Consider the following 26,036-nt stretch of genomic DNA (forward strand, 5'->3'; position numbering starts at 1 on the left):
CCGGCCCGGGCGGTCGCTTTTGTGACAGAACGCGTTTTTGTTTTATTGTTGTGTTTTGTTGTATCCCTTTCAAGCTGCTCGTGACACCAGCCCCACTCGCTATTGACAGCGCGCACCTCGGACAAGCCGCACTCTCAGCGCACAGAAAGCCAGGGATGCTTGAGATATGTTTTTCTACACAATTGTCAGCTTTACTCCCAAAGACGACCTGTTGCTTTTTCGTTTCCTCTCAAGTCTGGAGAAGTTTAGGGTCAATGAGTATCACACAAGAGCCATGAGCATAATCAACAACAATACTTTATATTTGACTGCTTTGCACCTCGGGTCACTTTTATGGGCTAGCCTATAGGCTATAATATGGTGATCTGTGCGCTATTTGTCATTTACGTTTATATTTTTTCCCGAGCATAATATGCTTTTTGATATTGAAATGGTTAAAACCATGTGCATAATACATCGACTCCTCTTGCATGCTTAAAGAAATCTAGCCTAACCATTAATGCAATTTCTTAAATGTGCGTTAGTGTTTGATGTTGTGCTAAGTTGCCAATAAGAAAGATTGACTCGTGCATTTCGTCAAAATACCACAGGACTTGAGAACATGAGGGTATACTGTACCTTTGCGCCGCTACGTTAGCATCCACAACACCGACATTACGCACCCAGGACCGGACTGGATCCATCTCCTCTCCGAGAGTTATTTCTTTTAATCCGCTGACGTCTCTTATCAGGTGCTCCTGGATCCCGTACATTTAATACACAAATCCAATGGTGTTATTTTCAGAGTAAACAAGAGAGCAATATCACTTTGGCAAAATAGAACTGGGAGGTCCGTTCCAGGATGCTGTTATCGAGCACTTGGATGATGATTGAGGCTTCAGAGCTGCCCAAGGTAAATAATAGGCTACTGCTTGTCCACTATTCTGTCTTCAAAAGTGCTCTCGAAGGAAAACAGGCAATAGATGTATCTTCCCGTGGACTGCAATCATTGTCCACGAACAGAGGAAAAGTAACGTCAAAAGTCGGTTCGACCATAAACAAAGGTCACCTGTTTGGTGGACACGCGCGCACTCCTCGACAGGCTCATGCACACCGTAGTCTATTCCACAGATATGCATGCACACACACTGCCACACGACAGCTCTAAAATCAGGTGACAAAATCTTTCTCAAACAGCGCAGAAGAGACCTTTTGCGCTTTGAATGTATGGGCAAAAGAGCTGGCAATAATGCTCCACTTCACTGTCCTGGAGCATGTATGAGTTCCTCTGCCGGGATAGGGTCGGGAGGAGGGGCTACACTGCCATATGGGGGACCGATTGTTGAAATGGATGCTCTCATTGGTGTAAAATGCCTCCGTTATTTGGACTTCTGCCAATTTGAGCATCCAGCTAGCCAATAGCTCAGTTGTCTCTTCAAACAGTTCTCTAGTGAAGTCCTACTCAAAGAGTGCTTCAGATCTCAGATGAAAGTGGCATAATATGAACAACAATTAAGGCTAATAACATATGTATTTTTATCCTTTCATTATAACTTTTTGACACTTGGTCACATATTCAGACAATAGACCTTTATTATTTTCAGGAGAAAGAGCTGATATTTTGTTTTTTTAAATGGACTATCGAACTATCAGGTTACATTGTGTTAATTGTGTGATTTTGTGTTTTAACATTAAATTATATTATTATTCTATGTTGAAATCACAAATTGATAGTTTCAGTGAACACGATAGGTTTTCATCTAGGGCCTAAACATTTTATTTAGCCTATACTGCAGTGACATCAATCACCTGTTTATAATATAGGCCTATTTATTAGGCTACTTAATAAATTATTATTATTCGATTTCTTGTTTATTATGTCTTTGTAATCTCTCAGTGTTGCGTGCAATTACCGCTGGAGGGAACAAACCTAAATAAATAACATAGACAAAACATGCCATTTGAATAAAGGCCTACTGCTGCCATATTTGTCCCAGAAATATGCATGAAAGGCCTGCAAAAAGACAGCTAAGCCTCCATGTTGCAGCAAAGTTGTCTAATGATTGTAAAATTGAGAAAGCATTTAAGTCTAGGTTACTTGAAAATGTAAAATGTAAAATGTAACATTATAGCCTACACATACATATTGCATCTCCAGCAAAACTATTGGCCTATTTAGTTTCATATTCTAAATGTGGCCAACGTTTCTGTTCTATTGCTTGCATTAGGCATTCAGTTGCAAATTGTATTTTAATAGGATAACTGGATTAAAAGTCTAAAGCAACAATCCTGAATATCTTATTTGGCATTTTCAGTCGAGTCATCAATATTAAACACAAGAGTGCACCTGTCTGCTCTCCCTGAACAATGCGCAGTGATTGAAAGCTGTGATCCGACTTAAGGATATTAGTGCTAAACAATTGTAGTCTGGTTGTTCTATTAATCTTCACTGCTAAACGTTCGTGCTGCTCATCCAAGACAGTGCTGTCAGTCTGAGGAAACACGGTTGGAAGTTCTGTCTAAAATGTTACAGATACAGTATATGTTTGATAAGTTTCAAATGAACGCAGGATAAATAATGATATCCGCTATAACAACAGGCAATGCAATGACAAGACATCCATGAAAAATAATGTGGTTTTATGTGTAGCCTAGTCTATTTATTCTATTTGCTAAATATATCATCAATATATATTTGGGGCACAGTTCTAAAATGTCCCATAATGGAGGAATCAGATATCATGCTTAGATAGGATGTGAACCTGTGTTCATTTGATTAAACCAAATTTCAGTTATAAATGCGTTCAACCTTATTATAAAAAATATTCTACAGTTGGAAAGTTAGACCTCAGTTCCCATGAGGGTGTCACTGAAGAGCCTGTGCAGAAAAACGGATACATTTGCAGTTTGTCTATCTGCAATAAACACGGGCTATGTGTGTATTACGCGTTTTACTCAGGTTATTTGCACCATAAAATGAAAAATGATTTACATAAAAGTTGCTGACAAACTGCTGTTTCTATATGCCTGTTGATCGGTATGCTAGAATAGCTGCCAGATCAAACGTTTTTATGCGTTTTAATTTACAGAAACGTGTTTTTAATTAATTCCCGTTGTTTCTTTATCCATCCTTCTGTATCTGAAAAGGAAAGTTTTTTCATTCCTTGCTCCTTGCCGAGGCTATTGTCTCTGGATTGAGCTCGAGCCCCTGAACAATGAATGTAAATCTCCCCCCTTCGATCCCGCCTCAACCGACCATCTGCCAGCGCGCGACAGAGTCAGATGTTCCCCCAATTATAAGAACAGTCTCGCGGAATCCTTGCCACTGGTTCTCCGCTCCCTCCCTGTGTTCGTTCCACACTTTTCTTCCCCGCATCCCGACTTGTTTGATTGACAGCTCTGCTTAATCCGAAACCAACTACAGATAATTTAGTAGGTAGGCCTAAAACACATCTTGTTAATTCCTCCACATAACACTACTACCACCCATCACTAAAATAACCGCACTTGCTTTTACGGATTTTGGCATTGAGGGCTGTCTAGGGCCGGCTTAGGCTACTTATTGTCAACTATAGCCTACCTGCTTTATGTACCCACTTCCTCTCAGGTGAATGGAGTAATCTACTGGCAGGAGAGAGACCTTCTTGACTTGAGGACTCATGCAGGACTATTGGCTTTAAAAAAAGTAGTCTCCTCAGAAGCGCTTGAAGGACCCTCTCAGAACTTCTTCAGTGCAAGCATTGCACACTGAGTATACTGGCTATACAGAACACCGCAAATAGTTGGCTGACATTAACTGACTAGATTTTATTGACACGAGTCCTGTTTGCACGTGGAGAATTTATGGACCAGTCATCGAGCTTTAAAGGGAAACAACCTGTTTCACTGTACAGATGGGTAGGCCTAGCCCATAGCCATGTAGCCATATCGAATGAAAAATGGATTTGTTCGCTTCGTAATATTGGAGCAGATACCCAGGCGAAAATGGGGATTAGTCAAACAACCTTGAGCGACACAAACGGCTTTCTAATCAATTTAACTCGCTGAGATGGTCAGTGAGTGTTTATTGGGGGTGGGGCGAGGAATCAGTGACTGCTAGACTGAACAATGGGGTATCGTGTGCCACTCGCCATCTCCAGGCATTCCCTCGCTCCCACGGGAGTCCCAGCCGCCACTGGGGGGGTGAAGGCCCAAGACGCAGCAGCTGGTTCCCGTCCCCTCTGTCCACTGCGGAGAGAACAACGGGATAATGCGGCCCACCACGTCCGTATCGAACGCTTAGTGGACAGAACAACGGGATAATGCGGCCCACCACGTCCGTATCGAACGCTATATATTGCGCTCATTTATTTGTTTACTTATTTAAGTAAGGTGAGTCCCCGGGGGAAATAGACGACAATAATTAAAATGGTGCCCAGTCAGACCACATTTTCTGTTATCCTGTGCCTGCAGCTATCATTCTATTGATTTTCTAAATCCTAATCTTTACTTCACTAATAAAACAAAATGTTTAATGAAAATGTTTAGGCTATGAAAGATGTTAGTTTGACTGATTCGTTTGCTTTAATATTGTTGATGATTGGTTATAAGATAAGTAGGCCTATTAAAGTTGACAAAATCTTAGTGTTCTGTTTTCTGTAGCCTATATGTTATTTTTATAGCCAATATTTCTGTTACTCATTTTCCCCAACGAAAACACACACAGCCTAGCCTAGGCCTATGCACAAAAAGTTATGTTGAGTTTATTGTACTTTTCAATGGCACATATTGACTCTTATAGGCCAATCTTCATAAAACTAACATTACACATATATTATTAATTATATGTGTGATAAGCCACATACTGCAGTGTAGCATATAGGCCAATATCTAAACAATCCAAGTAGATTTTGTGTCATTCGTATTTTGTGAAAATCCCTACATCTGAGAAGGGTGCGAATCGAGGTGGAACCCTCACGCCCCCCTTTGGTTGAGCGTGAAGTGAACATGCTGTGTGCTGTGTCTCGCTACTCAAAAATGTGAGGTGAGGTCTTGACTTGAGGTGACACAGAAGACACAGAGGAGCATGTGCATGTGTAATTTTATGCTATTCATTATTTATCATTCGAAAGATGAATCAGTCAGAAAATAATTGTTTATCAAAGTATATTCTTTATAATAATTTACATCCAAAGTTTACTGCATAAATATTAAAACATTAGCTTTAGAACGAATGTTTTGCTGACCCAACGTCAGGAAGGCTCCCTGAGCATAGTCATTAGCATATATTAAGTTCTTAGGTTTTGTTCTAAGTGTTTAATGTGCAAGATCAAAACGATATAATTTAATTAGCCAACAAGTTCATAAGAAGGAAAATGCATACCAACAATTAGAAGAAAGTCAAATGACATAAAATACAATTAACAATCAAAATGCTATCCCAATGCATTTCCCTGATGTGGTAAGATTAATTTAATCTAACAACAATAATTGGGTTTCGGGGGTAGTGGGTTGGGGTCCGCACACAGAAAAATAAGATGTGTTTAGACATGGGTGTTGCATTGGTGAAAAAAGAGGAAGAGAGACAGATGTAATGCAATGACTCTCCCACTCCTCTGTCTCTCCTATCAGTGCAAGTATAACAAACCAGTGCATTGACCTCTCTTCTCCTTGGTGATGGGATAAAGCTTATCATATGTTAAAAGATAATAAAACATTTAATAAAAAAAATCATTTTAAAAGACAGAAAAGGTAGCTTAGTTGTAACCTGTGGGTCAGAGTGGACTCTAGACAGTGGAAATCAGGTGCCCTGAGAAGAAGCTGTCGGAAGTAATGCCGTTGCCACCGTAGTTAGCTGACAGCCAGATCTTGTCCCCCTTGTTGAGCTGCAGCAGTGTGCCTCCAGTAGCCGTGATGTAGCCGGTCTGCTGGGTGGTGAAGGAATGCAGCACCAGCTGGCCATTTTTCCACAGGTCCACGTTGCCCACATTCTGGTACAGTGAGGGAAAAAAGTATTTGATCCCCGGCTGATTTTGTACGTTTGCCCACTGACAAAGAAATGATCAGTCTATAATTTTAATGGTAGGTTTATTTGAACAGTGAGAGACAGAATAACAACAAATAAATACAGAAAAACGCATGTCAAAAATGTTATAAATTGATTTGCATTTTAATGAGGGAAATAAGTATTTGACCCCCTCTCAATCAGAAAGATTTCTGGCTCCCAGGTGTCTTTTATACAGGTAACAAGCTGAGATTAGGAGCACACCCTTAAGGGGAGTGCTCCTAATCTCAGCTTGTTACCTGTATAAAAGACACCTATCCACAGAAGCAATCAATCAATCAGATTCCAAACTCTCCACCATGGCCAAGACCAAAGAGCTCTCCAAGGATGTCAGGGACAAGATTGTAGACCTACACAAGGCTGGAATGGGCTACAAGACCATCGCCAAGCAGCTTGGTGAGAAGGTGCAGGGGCGGTGTGTTCATTAGGGCGATATGGGCGACGCACTGCCAAACGGGAAAAGGAAGGGATTTTTTTTCTAATCAATTATATCACGGCAACAGTAGTTATCAGTGTTCTAATCTAGACGTCTGATCTGCCACTAAATGTCCAATCAGGCTAAAGTCGTGCTTCAAATGGCCCCGCCCCTTTTGGGGCGATTTCAGTCAGGTTGAAAATCGCCCCAGAAGACTCTCATGTAAATATTTATTTTTTTTCAAATATCAGAGCTTTCAATACAATCTCTATGGGTTCCGGGAGGGCTTGCACTTACGCGCTTTCGTCATACGTAACATAACCATGAACGTAACTAAGAAAAGAGCGGGTAGCAGCGTCAATCAATTCACGTACTACTGTCAAGATGGCTAGCGTTCAGTGCAACTCGATTGTCTCTTTGAAAGAAGTTCCTTTTTGTCGGCCGAACAAATCAAGATAAATTGGCAACGAAACAATTAGGACCTCCCAGACCAAATTTAATAATTCAACAGGTTTCTACTAAAGGGGGAAAGTCCTACACCCGAGGATTTTCCAAAAATTGGTACGAACGAAAAACCTGGCTAGCAGGCTGCGATGTAGCTAATGCAATCTTCTGCTACCCCTGCTTACTCTTTCACCCTGAAGGCGGCACGGCAGACAGCACCGCTTGGACAGCGACTGGTGTAACGGACATGCACCATCTTTCAGAAAAGATTAAGAAACATGAGCTGTCAAAGACCCACATGGATAGCTGTTTGAGATTGTCTGCTTTGGGGAGAGTGAACATTGCCACTCAGCTGGATGAGGGATACAGGCTAGCTGTCTGCCGCCACAACGATGAGGTTAGCAAGAACCGCCACATCCTCAGCCGGCTAATCCAGTGTGTGAAGTTTTGCGGAGTGTTTGAGTTAGCTTTGCGAGGCAAAGATGAAACTGAGGGCTCCACCAACCCTGGTATTTTTCTTGGACTTGTCAACTTTGTGGCACAATTAGATGAGGTGTTTTATGGAAATGCATATTGTTTATGCAGTGTTGAGGAATGTGAAAGAACACCCTTGATTATTTTTACTGTGATAACTTATTTTGCTTTTGTAAGCCAACACTTTTGAGATCAGTCAATAAATGCTTCTGGTATTGACTTATATGCTGCCCCTGTCTTCATGTTGTTGCTGGACATATCTTTTTTAAAATGTGTGTAGGTCACCTAAATCATCAGAAAAATTGCCCCCCCTGAGAATTTTTTCAGGAGCCGCCACTGAGAAGGTGACAACAGTTGGTCCGATTATTCGCAAATGGAAGAAACACAAAAGACCTCTCAATCTCCCTCGACCTGGGGCTCCATGCAAGATCTCACCTCGTGGAGTTGCAATGATCATGAGAACGGTGAGGAATCAGCCCAGCACTACACGGGAGGATCTTGTCAATGATCTCAAGGCAGCTGGGACCATGCTCACCAAGAAAACAATTGGTAACACACTACGCCGTGAAGGACTGAAATCCTGCAGCGCCCGCAAGGTCCCCCTGCTCAAGAAAGCACATACAGTGGGGAAAAAAAGTATTTAGTCAGCCACCCATTGTGCATGTTCTCCCACTTAAAAAGATGAGAGAGGCCTGTAATTTTCATCATAGGTACACGTCAACTATGACAGACAAAATCAGAAAAGAAATTCCAGAAAATCACATTGTAGGATTTTTAATGAATTTATTTGCAAATTATGGTGGAAAATAAGTATTTGGTCAATAACAAAAGTTTCTCAATACTTTGTTATATACCCTTTGTTGGCAATGACACAGGTCAAACGTTTTCTGTAAGTCTTCACAAGGTTTTCACACACTGTTGCTGGTATTTTGGCCCATTCCTCCATGCAGATCTCCTCTAGAGCAGTGATGTTTTGGGGCTGTCGCTGGGCAACACGGACTTTCAACTCCCCCCAAAGATTTTCTATGGGGTTGAGATCTGGAGACTGGCTAGGCCACTCCAGGACCTTGAAATGCTTCTTACGAAGCCACTCCTTCGTTGCCCGGGCGATGTGTTTGGGATCATTGTCATGCTGAAAGACCCAGCCACGTTTCATCTTCAATGCCCTTGCTGATGGAAGGAGGTTTTCACTCAAAATCTCACGATACATGGCCCCATTCATTCTTTCCTTTACACGGATCAGTCGTCCTGGTCTCTTTGCAGAAAAACAGCCCAAAGCATGATGTTTCCACCCCCATGCTTCACAGTAGGTATGGTGTTCTTTGGATGCAACTCAGCATTCTTTGTCCTCCAAACACGACGAGTTGAGTTTTTACCAAAAAGTTCTATTTTGGTTTCATCTGACCATATGACATTCTCCCAATCCTCTTCTGGATCATCCAAATGCACTCTAGCAAACTTCAGACGGGCCTGGCGTAAGCAGGGGGACACGTCTGGCACTGCAGGATTTGAGTCCCTGGCGGCGTAGTGTGTTACTGATGGTAGGCTTTGTTACTTTGGTCCCAGCTCTCTGCAGGTCATTCACTAGGTCCCCCCGTGTGGTTCTGGGATTTTTGCTCACCGTTCTTGTGATCATTTTGACCCCATGGGGTGAGATCTTGCATGGAGCCCCAGATCGAGGGAGATTATCAGTGGTCTTGTATGTCTTCCATTTCCTAATAATTGCTCCCACAGTTGATTTCTTCAAACCAAGCTGCTTACCTATTGCAGATTCAGTCTTCCCAGCCTGGTGCAGGTCTACAAATTTGTTTCTGGTGTCCTTTGACAGCTCTTTGGTCTTGGCCATAGTGGAGTTTGGAGTGTGACTGTTTGAGGTTGTGGACAGGTGTCTTTTATACTGATAACAACTTCAAACAGGTGCCATTAATACAGGTAACGAGTGGAGGACAGAGGAGCCTCTTAAAGAAGAAGTTATAGGTCTGTGAGAGCCAGAAATCTTGCTTGTTTGTAGGTGACCAAATACTTATTTTCCACCATAATTTGCAAATAAATTCATTAAAAATCCTACAATGTGAGTTTCTGGATTTTTTCCCCTCAATTTGTCTGTCATAGTTGACGTGTACCTATGATGAAAATTACAGGCCTCTCTCATCTTTTTAAGTGGGAGAACTTGCACAATTGGTGGCTGACTAAATACTTTTTTCCCCCACTGTATACAGGCCCGTCTGAAGTTTGCCAATGAACATCTGAATGATTCAGAGGAGAACTGGGTGAAAGTGTTGTGGTCAGATGAGACCAAAATGGAGCTCTTTGGCATCAACTCAACTCGTCGTGTTTGGAGGAGGAGGAATGCTGCCTATGACCCCAAGAACACCATCCCCACCGTCAAACATGGAGGTGGAAACATTATGCTTTCGGGGTGTTTTTCTGCTAAGGGGACAGGACAATTTCACCGCATCAAAGGGACGATAGACGGGGCCATGTACCATCAAATCTTGGGTGAGAACCTCCTTCCCTCAGCCAGGGCATTGAAAATGGGTCGTGGATGGGTATTCCAGCATGACAATGACCCAAAACACACGGCCAAGGCAACAAAGGAGTGGCTCAAGAAGAAGCACATTAAGGTCCTGGAGTGGCCTAGCCAGTCTCCAGACCATAATCCCATAGAAAATCTGTGGAGGGAGCTGAAGGTTCGGCTTGCCAAACGTCAGCCTCGAAACCTTAATGACTTGGAGAAGATCTGCAAAGAGGAGTGGGACAAAATCCCTCCTGAGATGTGTGCAAACCTGGTGGCCAACTACAAGAAACATCTGACCTGTGTGATTGCCAACAAGGGTTTTGCCACCAAGTACTAAGTCATGTTTTGCAGAGGGGTCAAATACTTATTTCCCTCATTAAAATGCAAATCAATTTATAACATTTTTGACATGCGTTTTTCTGGAATTTTTCGTTGTTATTCTGTCTCTCACTGTTAAAATAAACCTATCATTAAAATTATAGACTGATCATGTCTTTGTCAGTGGGCAAACGTACAAAATCAGCAGGGGATCAAATACTTTTTTCCCTCACTGTATATGGTGCAATGGAACTCAAACTCGTAGACGCCTGGCTCCACGCAGGTGAACAACCCCGTCTTGGTGTCATAGTGGTTCTGTCCGTTGTAGATTACCTCACAGAATTGGATGGGCTGGCCTGGTTTGGGGTAGTTGTAGCCGAGCCGCACGGCGAAGGCAGATTTCACGGCGATGCCAGGCAAACCATGTGGCCCTTGTGGCCCTGAGTGAGAGAGAGTGAGGTTAGGAATGATGTCAACCCTACAACAGACACTATTAGTCATAACAGTGGTTATGCTCCTCCTTGTTATACACTATTAGGCATAGCAGTGGTTATGCTCTGGGGGACCTCATTTTTAGTGTACAACGGGAAATCACTTATGGTGAATGTAAATGTATGCACTCACTAACTGTAAGTCGCTCTGGATACGAGCGCTCTGCTAAATGACTAAAAATGTCAAATGTAAATGTTCCCCTGAGAAGTGGGACTGAGAGTTGTACCTTCAAAGACGATCCAACAGGGGGCGAAGAAGGCCCTGTGCAGCAGCGGGCTGGGGAACTGGGCGTTCTCAGTGTAGTTCTCATCCAGACAGAAGATAAAGGGCTGGATGGACAGGTGAGTGAAGTGGTAGGTGGCGGTGGCAAACACATTGGATATGCTGGGGTCGACATTCTCATCATAGCCAGGGTAGGTGGACAGCTGCCTTGCAATGAAGTCTGGTCCCACAATGTGGAACAGGTAGTCCCTGAAGGTGATCACCTGTGAGAGGAGGAAGGAGATGAGTGACAGTTTAATCACCCAGCAACTCAAACCCATGTGTGTTGGTAACTACGGTATGGTAGGACCTTTGTAATGTTGAACTCCATGTACAGATAGAAACGGAGCTAAATTAAATAGATTTGTTATTATGCTCTCATTTGACTCACCTGGAAGTAGGCTCCCATGATCTTGCGGGTCTCCTGGTAGGTGATCTCTCCAGTCCAGTGAGGGTTGAGCTGGGTGAGGGCGCGGGCCAGACGGTTGTGTTCACGCAGCATCATTGTGTGCATGGTGGTCAAAGCAATGTTCTCATTTGCACGCTCATCACCTGGAAGACAACAAGAGAAGATAGTTGTTACTGGATTGTTGTATGGTCATTCAAGGACAATACAAGTAGATTAACTAACACACAAAAACCCATCCAAAGAAGCAGAAACATGTCTACACTATGTGGATTTGGGAGTGCTGTGACACACATCTGGAGAAGGGTGTGAGTAGCTTGCTGACAGAGAACATTTTGGTGTAGTGTCTAATTGGATGTGTGGTAACAATACATGTTGTGTAGTGTCTATTGCTCACCTGCCAGGAAGCAGGGCACCTCCTCTGCGTTGCTGTCGTTAGTTATGCGGCTTCGGCTGGCACACATGTTGGTGCCCATGATGGAGAAGGGCAGGAGCTCGCGCCCGTTGTCTGTGAACTTTGTATTAACCGCAGCTGGCCCTTGACGTTGGTGAAGTTACGGAGGTTGCGGGCCAGAGCTTCATCTGAGCCATACACCTGGCCCAAATTGATGAAGCACATCAGAGAGTTCATCTGCTGGCGCACATTGCTGGCTCCGAAGACATAGCCTGTGGTGCCTTTGCCGCAGGCTGGGGCCGAGCGGAAGAAGGGCATGCACTCCTCGTCACGAGGATCATCCTTGGGGATCTGTTTCAGAAGAGAGCAGAGAAGGAGTAGTTCATATGATTCTCTGTATTTCAACCTTCAAAAAAGGTTTAGCGTATGTAGAGTGAGAGACTGACCGCCATGGGGAAGCAGGGCTCTGTGCACTTACAGGTCTCGTCACAGTTGATGCCGTTGCTGAAGTGCTCCTTCAGGTCAGGTCGTGGTTATTCCACTGGCCAAAGATGGTCACCAGGTGGATGTACAGCATGTCACTCTCCAAGTCAGCGTCCACTGGTTTCAGAATGCCATCCTCATACTCAGCAGGGAGCCAGCGGGCAAAGGGTGTGTTGGCAGAGCCTCTTTGAGGGTTTTCCCTGGAAAGAGGAGGAGGGAAATATTAATTGAAAAAGTGAAGGAGATGACATGGTGATATTCATGTTGTGTCAATAATCAATTCCTTCCTTCTGTGATTTTAGGCCAGTATGTGTTGTGCAACAACAGGTTTGTTAGGAGTCTTGTTGCCTTGATGCCTTGATTGGCTTACCTGTTGTTAGACACTGGTGGCGGTGCGGAACCTGTTCAGGTTGGGGGTGGTTTTGCAGGAAGGGGAGCGATAGTCTCCAGATCCTCAGCAGAGATCAGGTCTGTGCGGAAGACAGACATAGAGCCAGTGAGCTGTGTGATCTGATTGTTGATGGGGACATGTGTATGGAGCAGTCAGGGTATTTTCCCTAAACTAGGGGAAATACTAGAAAGGAGACGTGTGTGTATGGAGATGTAACTGTGAGAGAAACAGGACAGAGAAACAGGTGTGTCAGAAACAGGACAGACCTGTGGCGTTGAGTGAGCGCTTGTGGATGTGGTGGTTTTTGGTAGATCTCTCCAGGATTCATTTGATGGCGTTCTCCATGTAGTCTGCAGCCCGCACCACTGAGCGGGTGTGCCGAGTGTAACAGGTCAAAGAATTACAGATTTTTGCAACCGTTCATTTTCTATTTTTTATTTTATTTTGTGAGTTGATTTCACCAAAATATTGTATTGTTCAGCATTTCGTGTAGTCTACAGATATTGGGAGAGTTAGTTGTGTAAGTGCGCCCTCTAGAGTTGGTTTGGTTATATGCGGAGGGAGGTCATGCTTTTCTCAGTCTGCATTGTACTCGGCTGGGAGAGGTATGTATTCACTTCGGCGTGACATAAACTTGATATACCTGTTAAAACTAAAACGTTTCAGTGCACATAGTAACTTGTATGTATATTATATGATGAGTGTACGTACATTTAATCAAGCTGTGTCGTGAATTTAGCCATTTTTGAGAGTTGAGAAATTGCTAACTTAGCTAACCTCGTGTTCTGTTTAGCTGTAAGTTAGCAATCATCATTCTATCCTCTTGTATGAAGCTCACGTTGTTCTTTTTATGTTAGGCGGATTCTGGTCGAGGGTAGAGTTTTGAACATTTTCTCTCTTTGATGTTGAACAGGTATGTATTCCCTATATCAGGTTAAAAATGTGTTCATTTAAAATGTTTTCATGTATTGATTAGTGTTTAATGGCACTGAAAAGCTCAAATGTGAAGGATTACATGTTGCTTCGTGCATATTACTGTATGTATTACCCATTTGAAAGATGGTTTATGTCATGTTGCACAGTATTAATGTAAAGGCTAAAAGCTCAGAGTTTTTGGCAGAGATAACATGAATATGACACATACATAAGATATACACCAGATGCAATGTTTATTTTCCAATGATGTTGTATTTTATTCCTTGTATTTTTGAATGTGATTATATTGAGTCTGCATTGTACTCGGCTGGGAGAGGCGGATTCTGGTCGAGGGTAGAGTTTTGAACATTTTCTCTCTTTGATGTTGAACAGATTGAGAGAGTTGTACACAATAAAGTGCCTTCAAGTACGCCAGTGTGTTGTCTTCAGTGCACCGGAACACAACGCAGTAGTCGGCAACGAGCAGACCGCGCCGGCTACATTGGTGCCGTGACCCGGATATCTTCGCTTCAGATCATCGCCAGGGTGATCGCCGGTGGTTGCTGTGACAAGTAGGAACCTCTTCGGAACGTTGACAAGTAGAAGGGCAAACATTAATGTGTAAATTGTAGCTCTTAATTGCTTACCTCAGCTACTTCTATCATTGTACAATTTTTTTTCATATTCACATGTTTTGGTGATTCACATATCATTACCATAGTCTATTACAACTTTCTATTTAAAAAAAAATAAAAAAAATGGCTGATGGCAAGGATGCGCAGACACCATTTAGTGTTGGAGATGCTGCAGGGGTAAGCCTGGGGAGGGGCAGGTTTATGAGTATGGTGGAGAGCACGCCGGTTAGGGGTGCTGGTATACTAGGCAGACCTGTACTCTCGTCCACACGCTTACGCACTGATGAATATTCCCCGCACCACACATGCGTAGCTTAGGAGATGCTCCAGACATTGCAAGCAGCGTTAGTTCAGTGGGCTGTCCTGCATTTTCATACACTCACACCCAAACAGATGAACACTCTCCACGTCAGCCAGTGTCTAGTTCACATGTGAGTTCTACAGACCTAGGGAGTCTCATCACACAGTTAGCTCATGAAATAGGAGAGAACATTGCTAGCCAATTACAGAGATCTGTTGGTAGTGCAGATAACCAAACCACTCCTACGCCTAGCCTGAACTTAGGATATGGACAGTCTGATTTGAACATGACAGGAGTAAAGTTAGTCATGAAGACAGATGTCAAAGAGCCGCCGTACTTCAGGGGTGATGGAACAGACAAACACACAGTGCATGAGTGGGAAGAGATTATGAGCGTTTACCTGAATAAGAGGGGTGTACACCCGCAAGAGCACTCCCAGGAGATAATGTCAAGACTAATGGGAAAGGCTAGAGACATTGTTAAAGTTACCCTGCGCAGTATGCCATCGCTGCAGCCAGCTGAGAACTCCAAGCTCGTCTTTGATATTCTGAAACAACATTTCAGTGAGTTAACCTACTCCTCTATGCCTTTAGCAGATTTCTATAACACACTTCCTCTGGCTGGAGAAAGTCCCATGGACTATTGGATACGCTTGAACAAGGCTGTGGATGTCGCAGATGAGTGTCTGAGAAGGCAGGGGGCGAAACATTGAGGACCCCTCTCACGAAGTCACAATGATGCTGGTGAAACACTGTCCCGACCCCGCTCTTGCAAGTGTCCTAAAGTGCAAAACAGCTGAAAAGTGGACAGCAAATGAGATTCATGAACACCTGCGTTGAACATCAGAGAGAGGCTAGAACAATGTGTCAAGCCAAATCTTATCGGCCAAAGAACATTGGTGCACATGCTCAGGCATTAACCACAGAGACAGTCGCTGCTGAAAACCCAACAGACCTTACTGGTTACCCAAAGGCAATGGGGCTTCCATCCTCTCCTCAGACAGAGAGCATCTGCATGCAGTCTCTCATTGGCTTGCTGGACCGTGTGCTAGAGCAGACGGCACACACAACAGCAGTCGTGCCACCAAGCAGGGGGCCAGCAGCCATTGTTCAGAGTAGATGTAAAGTCTGTCAGTCTGCCGAACATTCAACTACTGCACACTGTAGACAGGCGAACCTCTGTATGGGCTGTTACAAGCCCGGCCACTGGAAGAGAGAATGCCAACAACGCCGGCCAAGAATTAACGCTCAGCCACAGTTAACGCACACATCACCTAACTCTGAGCAAGGTGGAGCCAGTTTAAACTAGATAGCTCACATACGGAAAGGGGATGTGTGAGCGTTGAAGATTCAACCCTTGAAGAAAGTGAAGAATTGAAGGAGATGTATGTCAATGTCTGTAAAGCAATGTCTGATAATTGCACGGTAATTGTTCAGAATATTCACAGAGTTGAGACGTTCAGTGAGTTATTTCACGCACCGGTGACAGTTAATGGCTGTGCTCAGTTGCAAGGGCTCCTCGATACAGGCTCAATGGCCTGCACGATAAGTGAAGAGGCAGAGCAGAGACTACTATCGGATAGCGTCTTGACCCCACATCAAGAACTCTCACAGCATATCATCCTTGTTGGCTGTGGAGGAGTACAAGTGCGCCCCAAGTGCATGTATGACATGGAACTAAGTCTGTATGGGGTGAAGTGCATGGTCCCAGTTCTGGTGATCACTGGTCAGAAAGACGACATAATAGTAGGCACCAACATGTTGAAACGTGTACTGCATCAGCTGAAAAATGAGAACAGTTATTGGACACTTATCTCGAGCAACACAAAAGGGTCTCCAGATGGCGAACAGTTTCTAGAAATGATGACCAGTCTCACAAGATGGAGGGGTGAAGATGTCCCAGGAAAAGTAGGGACAGTGAAGCTAACTCAGGCGGTGACTCTCCTTCCCAAACAAGAGTACCTGCTGTGGGGAAGACTGCCAAGTAATATACCCAAGTCACCTGGGAGTACAGTTGTGGTGGAGCCTACAACCTCCAGGTGTGTGCCTCGGGGCATTATGGTGGGGAGAGTGGTAACACCGCTATGGGGAGATGGCTGGACTCCCATGAAAGTCACTAATATCTCAGACAAACCACTCACACTGAAAAGGAACAGCAAGCTATGCGGACGTCTCTACTTGTGTTGCAGCTGAAGATCTCACACTGTTCCAGGGTTCCTGTCAGAGTGATGCTGGCTCTGTTGGAGTGACTCATGTGAAACAGGACGACAACGGTGACCTGAAAGACAGACTGCAGAAGTCTGGTCTAGGAAATGTCGATATTGATCATTGTGAAGCGAGCCCCTCCACCAAGCTCCAACTTGTGACATTGCTGGAGAAATATCAGGATATATTTTCAAAGCATAATCTTGACTGTGGAGAAGCCAAGGGCTTTGCCCATAGGATCCGCCTCACTGACGACCGTCCCTTCCGTCTTCCATATCGCAGAGTGCCGCCAGCCCACTATCAAAAGCTGCGCCAAGTTCTCACCGAGATGGAGGAACAGGAAATCATACGGAAATCAATGAGTGAATATGCTTCTCCACTCGTGATGGTTTGGAAGAAAAATGGCGACCTCCGGATATGCACAGACTTTCGATGGCTGAATGCAAGAACTATCAAGGATGCTCATCCTTTGCCCCATCAATCGGACTGCTTGGCTGCCCTTGGCGGTAATGCTGTCTTCAGCACCATGGACCTCACGTCTGGATTTTATAACTTGCCCATGCATGAGGAGGACAAAAAGTATACCGCCTTCACAACACCATTAGGCCTGCACGAGTATAACAGAATGCCACAGGGGCTTTGCAACAGTCCAGCGTCCTTCATGAGGATGATGATGAGTATCTTTGGCGATCTTAACTTCAGCAGTCTCTTGTGCTACCTAGATGATCTCTTGATATTTGCCCCCAATGAACAGCAGGCCCTCAGCAGATTAGAGGTTGTTTTCCAGAGGCTACGGGAGCACAATCTAAAGTTGAGTCAAAAAAATGCCATCTGTTGCGGAGATCTGTGAAGTTTCTCGGACACATCGTTGACAGTGACGGTGTTGCTGTTGACCCAGAGAAGGTCGAGGTCATCACCAAAATGTCAAAGAGGGACTTGATGGAAGATGATGGCTGCACTCCTTCAGTTCGCAGAGTGAAGTCGTTCCTGGGGATGGTATTTTATTACCAACACTACATACCAAATTGCTCCTCCATCGCAAAACCCCTGTTTGCTCTCACAGCTGGCCAGAAACGGAGAGGAAAGGCCGGGAAGTACAGTCAGAATGCGGGAGTCTACAGAAAGCTCAAACCTGCGGATTGGACCCTTGACTGCGATTCCGCTTTCGCCGGCCTTAAGGAGAAGCTCCTGAATTGTGTGGTCCTTAGCCATCCAGACTTTTCTAAGCCCTTGGTTTTGTCCATTGATGCGTCTCTTGATGGCCTTGGGGCAGTTCTGTCCCAGATACCAGAAGGAGAAACGAAGGCACGCCCGATCGCCTTTGCCAGCAAGACCCTCACTGGCTCACAAAAGAGGTATCCTGCTCACCGACTGGAGTTCTTGGCGCTCAAATGGAGTGTTTGTGAAAAATTCAGCCACTGGTTGAAAGGCCACACTTTTACAGTGTGGACCGACAATAATCCTTTGACCTATATAATGACCAAACCAAAACTTGACGCTTGCGAACAGAGGTGGGTGGCAAAGCTTTCCCCCTACACCTTCAGTATCAAACACATTCCTGGGGTAAAGAACATTGTGGCAGATGCCCTGAGTAGAGATCCGTTTGCTAAATCAGTGAGCCAAAGGTTGATCAGTGAGCCCTATGGAAGTCTTTTGGCCGAGGCGGAGGGAACCAAAGAGGAGAAAGTCCAAGATCTCTTCCGGAGTAAGACCCAGTGTCTCCAGGCACTTGATGCAGGGTGCTGTGTAACTATGGACCCCACTCAAGACAGGCTGGCCGGCAGTCAAGAACCCTCTCATGTGAAATCTGCTTGTGAAGCTCATGTAGAGTGGGAAAGGGGAGCAGAGATAAGAGCAACACAGTTTCTCAATGTTCTTCCACAGGCGGTGCCCTCAGAACAAGACACACTTCCAGCCCTCTCCATCGGCGAGCTGAGGCACAGCCAGGAAATAGATCCAGTTATCAGGGAAGTCCTGCCACTCATTCAGAGGGGTGAGCCACCACCTAGGCGAGGGAGGAGGAGGTTAGCTCTTACGACCCAGACACTGTGCAAGCAGTGGCATCATCTAAAAGTCCAGGACGGAGTCCTATATAGGGTAACCAAAGACCCATTAAGCAGAGAGAAGAGGTATCAGTTTGTGCTGCCTGCTAGCTTGAAGGCCAAAGCTCTGGCTGGTGTGCATGACTTCGCTGGGCATCAAGGGCAGGCTAGGACAGCACACCTCGCCCGACAGCGTTTCTTCTGGCCGCAAATGGGAAGAGACATCAAGGAATATGTGAAATGCTGCCAACGCTGTATCCTTGCAAAGACCCCTGAACCAGCTGCCCGAGCTCCCTTGGAGAGCATTCGCACTTCGGCACCCATGGAGCTGGTGTGCATTGATTTTTGGAGTGCTGAGGACTCTAAGCAAAGATCTGTCGATGTGTTAGTCATAACAGACCACTTTACAAAATTGGCTCATGCCTTTCCCTGCGTAAACCAAACTGCAAAGCAAATAGCGAAGAAGTTATGGGATAACGTATTCTGCATCTATGGTTTCCCAGAGCGAATACATTCTGATCAAGGGGCCAATTTTGAAAGCAAACTCATAGCTGAACTCCTCAGCCTCACAGGGATTAAGAAAACACACACAACAGCATACCATCCCATGGGAAATGGGCAAACCGAAAAGGTTCAATAGGACACTTGGCAGTATGTTGCGTGCCCTACCCTGACAGCCAAGCAACACTGGGCCCAACAGATACAGACTTTGACTTTTGCGTATAATGCCACCACTCATGAAACAACTGGATATCCTCCATTCTATTTGATGTATGGTCGAGTGCCCAGACTCCCAGTAGACATGGTCTTCAAACAAGTCTTGAGGGATCCAGTCGTGGTGAATTATAAGACCTATGCAGAGAAACTGATGGCGAACCTCCATGTGGCTGCCGACATAGCTCAGCAGCATGCGAGGAAAGGACAGCAACATCAAGCTGATGGCTACAACAAGAGAGTTCGTGGAACCCACTTGAACGTTGGCGACCGAGTTTTGTTAGCTAATAAAGCAGAGAGAGGGAAGAGGAAGTTAGCGGATAAGTGGGAAGCCACTATGTATACCATCATAGACCGGAACCCTCAGACTCACGTTTACAAAGTCAGAGACGAAAGTGGGAAAACAAAAGTTGTTCATCGGAATTTGATGTTGGACGTGAGCTTCTTGCCCATGCCAGAACTAAGCGATGAAGAGACGAATGGAGCTGCCTCGGATGTGGCCAGTGAGTTTCAGCCTCCTTCTGTTGATGCTTTGAGTGGCCTAGCAGTAGATGCTTCTGAGGACCGTACATGTTCGTGGTTAAACGCATCCTCTGACTCTGAGTCTATTGGAGAAGCTGATGAGTCTGAGATGGAGAATGAGACGCCCCACTCTGTCCAGGAAGTCTGTTCAACTGACACCCACGAGAGCCCAGTCTAAAGAGGTCAGAGGCCAAGGGGAAAATGAATACTCACCTGTGAGAGACTTGTCGGATTCCAGTGACCCCCCTGATTTGCACATGACTGACACTGACTCTGTTGCCCCAATTGATGTTCCTGACTTAGATGAGACAGGGTCTTCGGACGTCAATTCACCTGTTACACTGATTGATAGTCAGATACCCCCTCAAGTACAAGGGTTTGAAAGTCAGGTTGTCAGAACACGTACTGGCAGGGTTGTTAAGGCAGTCGATCGCTTGATAGAGAACATGGTGCAAAACCACTCACCAAGGGTTTTGTTACAGGAGTCAGAAGGTCACTGTCTTTCCGTTCTTTATTTTAGATACATTTTTGAGATTGAGATATTTTTCTTTATTACCAGTAGTATGACCTGGGTCATGAGATGTTCATAATGGAGGGAAAGTGTTCCAAGATTTCATATGATGTATAAGGCATCATATTCACTAGAAGGGGCAGTAGCCTGATCAACTGCTGTTTTCTTTTAACTTACTTTGTAAGTAGCTTTATACGCTGTATATGGGAAATGGAGTCCCAGGGCTATCTTGGACCAAGTGGACAAGAGTTTTATTCTATATGTTTTTGGTTATTTTCCACCCTCGAAGTGTGAAGGATTTTGGTGAAATTAAAGAGGGGTGAATGTAACAGGTCAAAGAATTACAGATTTTTGCAACCGTTCATTTTCTATTTTTTATTTTATTTTGTGAGTTGATTTCACCAAAATATTGTATTGTTCAGCATTTCGTGTAGTCTACAGATATTGGGAGAGTTAGTTGTGTAAGTCGCCCTCTAGAGTTGGTTTGGTTATATGCGGAGGGAGGTCATGCTTTTCTCAGTCTGCATTGTACTCGGCTGGGAGAGGTATGTATTCACTTCGGCGTGACATAAACTTGATATACCTGTTAAAACTAAAACGTTTCAGTGCACATAGTAACTTGTATGTATATTATATGATGAGTGTACGTACATTTAATCAAGCTGTGTCGTGAATTTAGCCATTTTTGAGAGTTGAGAAATTGCTAACTTAGCTAACCTCGTGTTCTGTTTAGCTGTAAGTTAGCAATCATCATTCTATCCTCTTGTATGAAGCTCACGTTGTTCTTTTTTATGTTAGGCGGATTCTGGTCGAGGTAGAGTTTTGAACATTTTCTCTCTTTGATGTTGAACAGGTATGTATTCCCTATATCAGGTTAAAAATGTGTTCATTTAAAATGTTTTCATGTATTGATTAGTGTTTAATGGCACTGAAAAGCTCAAATGTGAAGGATTACATGTTGCTTCGTGCATATTACTGTATGTATTACCCATTTGAAAGATGGTTTATGTCATGTTGCACAGTATTAATGTAAAGGCTAAAAGCTCAGAGTTTTTTTGGCAGAGATAACATGAATATGACACATACATAAGATATACACCAGATGCAATGTTTATTTTCCAATGATGTTGTATTTTATTCCTTGTATTTTTGAATGTGATTATATTGAGTCTGCATTGTACTCGGCTGGGAGAGGCGGATTCTGGTCGAGGGTAGAGTTTTGAACATTTTCTCTCTTTGATGTTGAACAGATTGAGAGAGTTGTACACAATAAAGTGCCTTCAAGTACGCCAGTGTGTTGTCTTCAGTGCACCGGAACACAACGCAGTAGTCGGCAACGAGCAGACCGCGCCGGCTACACGAGCAGGCTGCTTCAGTAGCCGCAGGATGTCTGCAGGTCCGACAGCATTCCTCTTTACGCGTGATAAACTCCTACAGGGTTGCAGTGCAGGGACATGAGCCAATGGTATAACTCACTGGTACTGTATGTAGCAACGCATGCCAGGCTTCTCGGCGCTCTTACAGTGAGAGATACATGGCTGTTATGTGGTGTACCATTAATAAATTGCCACATAGAAATACATATTCTGTACAATACATACACAAACCGAAACATGTTCTGTGATTCATACAAGTCACATAAAAATATTTCAAAGAAGGGTTTGCAGACTCACTATTTTCTGGAGTAATCATAGTACGTGTCCACTCTGGCCTTGTTGTCATTTACTGCGTTTAGGATACAATTCCTCCTCAAGCGCCGTTCTGAAGACAAAATAAGCATCTTTCAATTTCTGTGACTGATATCCACATGCTATACGTATGTCTAGTGCTGGCAATATTCTATGTGCAACAATTATTTATTCAATATTTTCGTCAAAGTTAATTTGATTAGACCATAATAAATGAGAGCACATTCAGGCATTTGTTACCAATTTATGTTCTGACCAATTTATGAAATAATTTCTCTTTTCACCCTTTACACAGAATGCAGTCATTCTTGAAGTTCGATGTAAGGTGCTAAAGCCATCACTCACCTGCATTCACCTGGCTTAACAAGCACAGGTACAGCCCCATGGCCAGAAGGCACAGAAAATGGTTCATCTCTGAAAAACACACACACATGATGTCCTAAGTTTCCCAAAGCCAGATATGTGATGGATGTTGTAGTCATAAAATGAAAACGACACATACTATGTGAACATTAGATGTGTAATTTTTCAGATTGCTTTTACAAGTTTTGAACATTCATGTAAAAACAAAATATGTACTATAATCAACCACAATTCACTCTAATTTTACAATTTACTCACATTTTACATTAGCTATAGATATATCATCCCTCTGTGTACAGGCACCTTTATAGTCTGACTTCTAAGATGTTCAGCTCGAGATTTGTCCAATATCTAGCATTACCTCACTATAAGATTAACTAAAGAAGAGCATGATGCATAAGACAATCTTCTGCTAAGGTGACCGCACATGGACATAGACATTCAACTAAAGCCAAAGCACCAGAACAGGGTACATCCAAGATAATTATTTCGTCCAGACACACAGAGAGATGATGAAAAAGAGGACGTGTTTACCTGCAGCCTCCAAATTGGTTCTTCCAAGAGAGGTCAGATCTCAATGTGTCTTACTGTGATCTACAGTGCCTTATATACTGAGTGATCAGTAGGAGGCACAGCCCATATGTCCACCTTTTGACCTAAGGCAGGACTATTACAGTGATGTGTTTCCTTCTTCCCGATTAATCCTGCCTCTTAACCTTAAACATATTTTCTTGACAGGTTCTCCTTTAGGGCAAAGGAAAAAAACGAATTGTATTTAATAAAAACCAGAACTTATTTGTATCCTGGTGTAATGATTCTTCCAGCATGAGCTTGTCCATTTAAAAAATGTCAAGCATCTCCTGACTGATTGATTAATATTGAATCAAGAGATCTTGTGTGCCTGATAAGTGTGACCAGTCATTATTTGTTTAGTTCAAGCAGGACATTATGGTAAGGTTAACAAATCTGTGATCATGTGCCTTACATTTCAACTTTCAATTCATTATTCAGTTACTAAATGTTGCCAATCAATGTAATTTGCTTTGACGTGTAAGAAATCCTATCTTTGAACCTTATTGAATGAGTGTGCATTAGCTGAATATTGTTTACGGTCATTTCGACATACAGTACCAGTCAAAAGTTTGGACACTCCTACTCATTCCAGGGTTTTTCTTAATTTTTTTTAAATTTCTACATTGTAGAAATAGTGAAGACATCAAAACTATGAAATAACACATATGGAATCATGTAGTAACCAAAACAGTGTTGAACAAATCAAAATATGTTTTTTTTATTTGAGATTCTTCAAAGTAGCCACCCTTTGCCTTGATGACAGTTTAGCACACTCTTGGCATTCTCTCATTAATGTAATTTAAAAGTATGCATTAAGGTGTCTGTAATAGAATAAATGTAGCAAAAACAAATGCATACATAAATAAATGCATTTCTAGCTAATAAATGCATGAATAAATGCATTTAGATAAGAGGAATACCTATGTGAGAATGCTGTTCATTGACTACAGCTCAGCGTTCAACACCATTTTCCCCTCCAAGCTCATCACCAAAATGTGTGCTCCACAGGGGTGTGTGCTTATTCCCCTCCTGTACTCCCTGTTCCCCCACGACTGCATGGCCACGCACGACTCCAACACCATCATCAAGTTTGCTGACAACACGACGGTAGTAGGCCTGATCACCAGCGGCAATGAGTCAGCCTACAGGGAGGAGGTCAGTGACCTGGCAGTGTGGTGCCAGAGCAACAACCTCTCCGTCAACATCAGTAAGACCAAGGAGCTGATCGTGGACTACAGGAAAGGGGGGGGGCGAGCACACCCCCATCCACATCGATGGGGCTGCAGTGAAGCAGGTCGAGAGCTTCAAGTTCTTTGGTGTTCAAATCACTAAAGACTTAAAATGGTCCAAATACACAAGCACCGTCGTGAAGAAGGCATAACAGCGCCTCTTCCCACTCAAGAGGTTGAAAAAGTTTGTCATGGGCCCCCAAATCTTCAGAAAGTTCTACAGCTGTACCAGTTGAGAGCATCTTGACTGGCTGCATCACTGCCTGGTACGGCAATAGCACCGCCCTCGATCGCATGGCGCTACAGAGAGTGGTGTGGACAACCCAGTACATCACTGTGGCCGAGCTCCCTGCCATCCAGGACATCTATATCAGGCGGTGTGGAAGGAAGGCCCGGAAAATTATTAAAGACTCCAACCACCCAAGCCATAGACTAATCTCTCTGCTTCCGCATGGCAAGTGGTACCGGTGCATCAAGTCTGAACCAACAGGCTCTTGAACAGCTTCTATCTCCAAGCAATACAAATTATAAATAGCTAACAAAATAGCTACACTGGTTATCTGAGTTAACCTTGTACCTTTATTGACCTTTTATTTTAAGTTTTACACTGTCTCTTTGCACACTCACAGGGCCCAACACACTCACACACACACTCACTCCATCATCTGCTCACTCACACATAATATGCACATACATTTATACTGACTCTACACACATGCACACCCACTCACATACAAGCTGCTGTCATCAAGTGTATATATAAATTATTGGTCATACCCCATGAGAACCCAAAATATAAGCTTGTTTTACTCCAATGTTTGTAAACAATGGAAATGTAAACAAACACTGCATAGCCTCAAAACATGGTTAAAACTATAATTTTGATATCATGGATGGTCAGTCCTTGCATTCATAGCTGTCTATGAATTTGAGAGTGGTTACATTTCTCCAGGCCCATCCCTCAGCTTTATACCAAAACAGGGGTGACCGCTTTGCTATTGTTTCAATTAAGGATTATAGCTTTAAAAATCTGTTAACTGAGGTGTATTCACTAGAAACCAAACGGAACGAAACGGGGAGGGACCTACCTGAATTTGTCCAATATAAACTCTAGTTTGTGTTGCAAAACGTTCTCCATTTGGAGTAAACGGTTTTGAGATGTTTTTCAACCGAATACGGTAGTGAATACACCTCTGGTAAGGAACATTTGACACAGCAAGCCTTAACATGTGACTGTTGTTTTTTCGACTCTGCCTAAACCATAAAGAATGATAGAGGACTCTTCTTTGTATAATAATAATAATAAATAATATGCCATTCAGCAGACGCTTTTTGTAAGTGCACGGGCATTGAGGCTATTTCCATTTTGAGTAGTCCATTTTATTCTTCTACTACTTGGTAAACAAACTAAACCGGTGAATACTACCACCTGGAATGAGTTGTTGGAACAGGTATACATTTACTGCCACCTGCAGTTATGGAATGTTTACTCACGAGCATAATTCATTGGCTATGGATGGGAATTATGTGATCCTTCCTTAACCCATAGGTCAGGGTTTCCCAAACTCAGTTTTGGTTTTTGCCCTAGCACTACACAGCTGATTCAAATAATCAACTAATCATCAAGCTTTGATCATTTGAATCGGCTGTGTAGTGTTAGGGCAAAAAAACGTGCACCGACTTTGGGAGACCCTGTCATAGGAAGTCCCACCGGTTGACAA

At 43.6% G+C, this 26,036-nt stretch overlaps 1 protein-coding gene, 1 long non-coding RNA gene and 1 pseudogene across 2 annotated transcripts in view; all 3 read right to left on the reverse strand.

Annotated features, from left to right (window-relative positions):
* LOC121584884 (transcription factor COE2) overlaps positions 1–1,290 on the reverse strand; it is a 34,812-nt gene extending 33,522 nt beyond the window's left edge. Inside the window, 1 exon segment of the mRNA XM_045225684.1 lies at positions 619–1,290. Coding sequence (XP_045081619.1) covers positions 619–752 — 134 coding nt within the window. The 5' untranslated portion in view covers positions 753–1,290.
* A 3,695-nt stretch (positions 1,291–4,985) lies between these two features.
* Positions 4,986–14,148, reverse strand: LOC121583978 (annotated as a pseudogene).
* Positions 14,149–21,764: 7,616 nt separating this feature from the next.
* LOC121584183 lies at positions 21,765–23,251 on the reverse strand. Its single transcript, XR_006003673.1, has 4 exons — positions 23,048–23,251; positions 22,496–22,564; positions 22,136–22,223; positions 21,765–21,893 (listed from the first exon to the last, which is right to left on the reverse strand). It is a non-coding gene; the product is annotated as an uncharacterized LOC121584183 (long non-coding RNA).
* Between the last annotated feature and the right edge of the window lie 2,785 nt (positions 23,252–26,036).

Source organism: Coregonus clupeaformis, chromosome 16, assembly GCF_020615455.1.
Source record: "Coregonus clupeaformis isolate EN_2021a chromosome 16, ASM2061545v1, whole genome shotgun sequence".
Taxonomy (NCBI): Eukaryota; Metazoa; Chordata; class Actinopteri; order Salmoniformes; family Salmonidae; genus Coregonus; species Coregonus clupeaformis.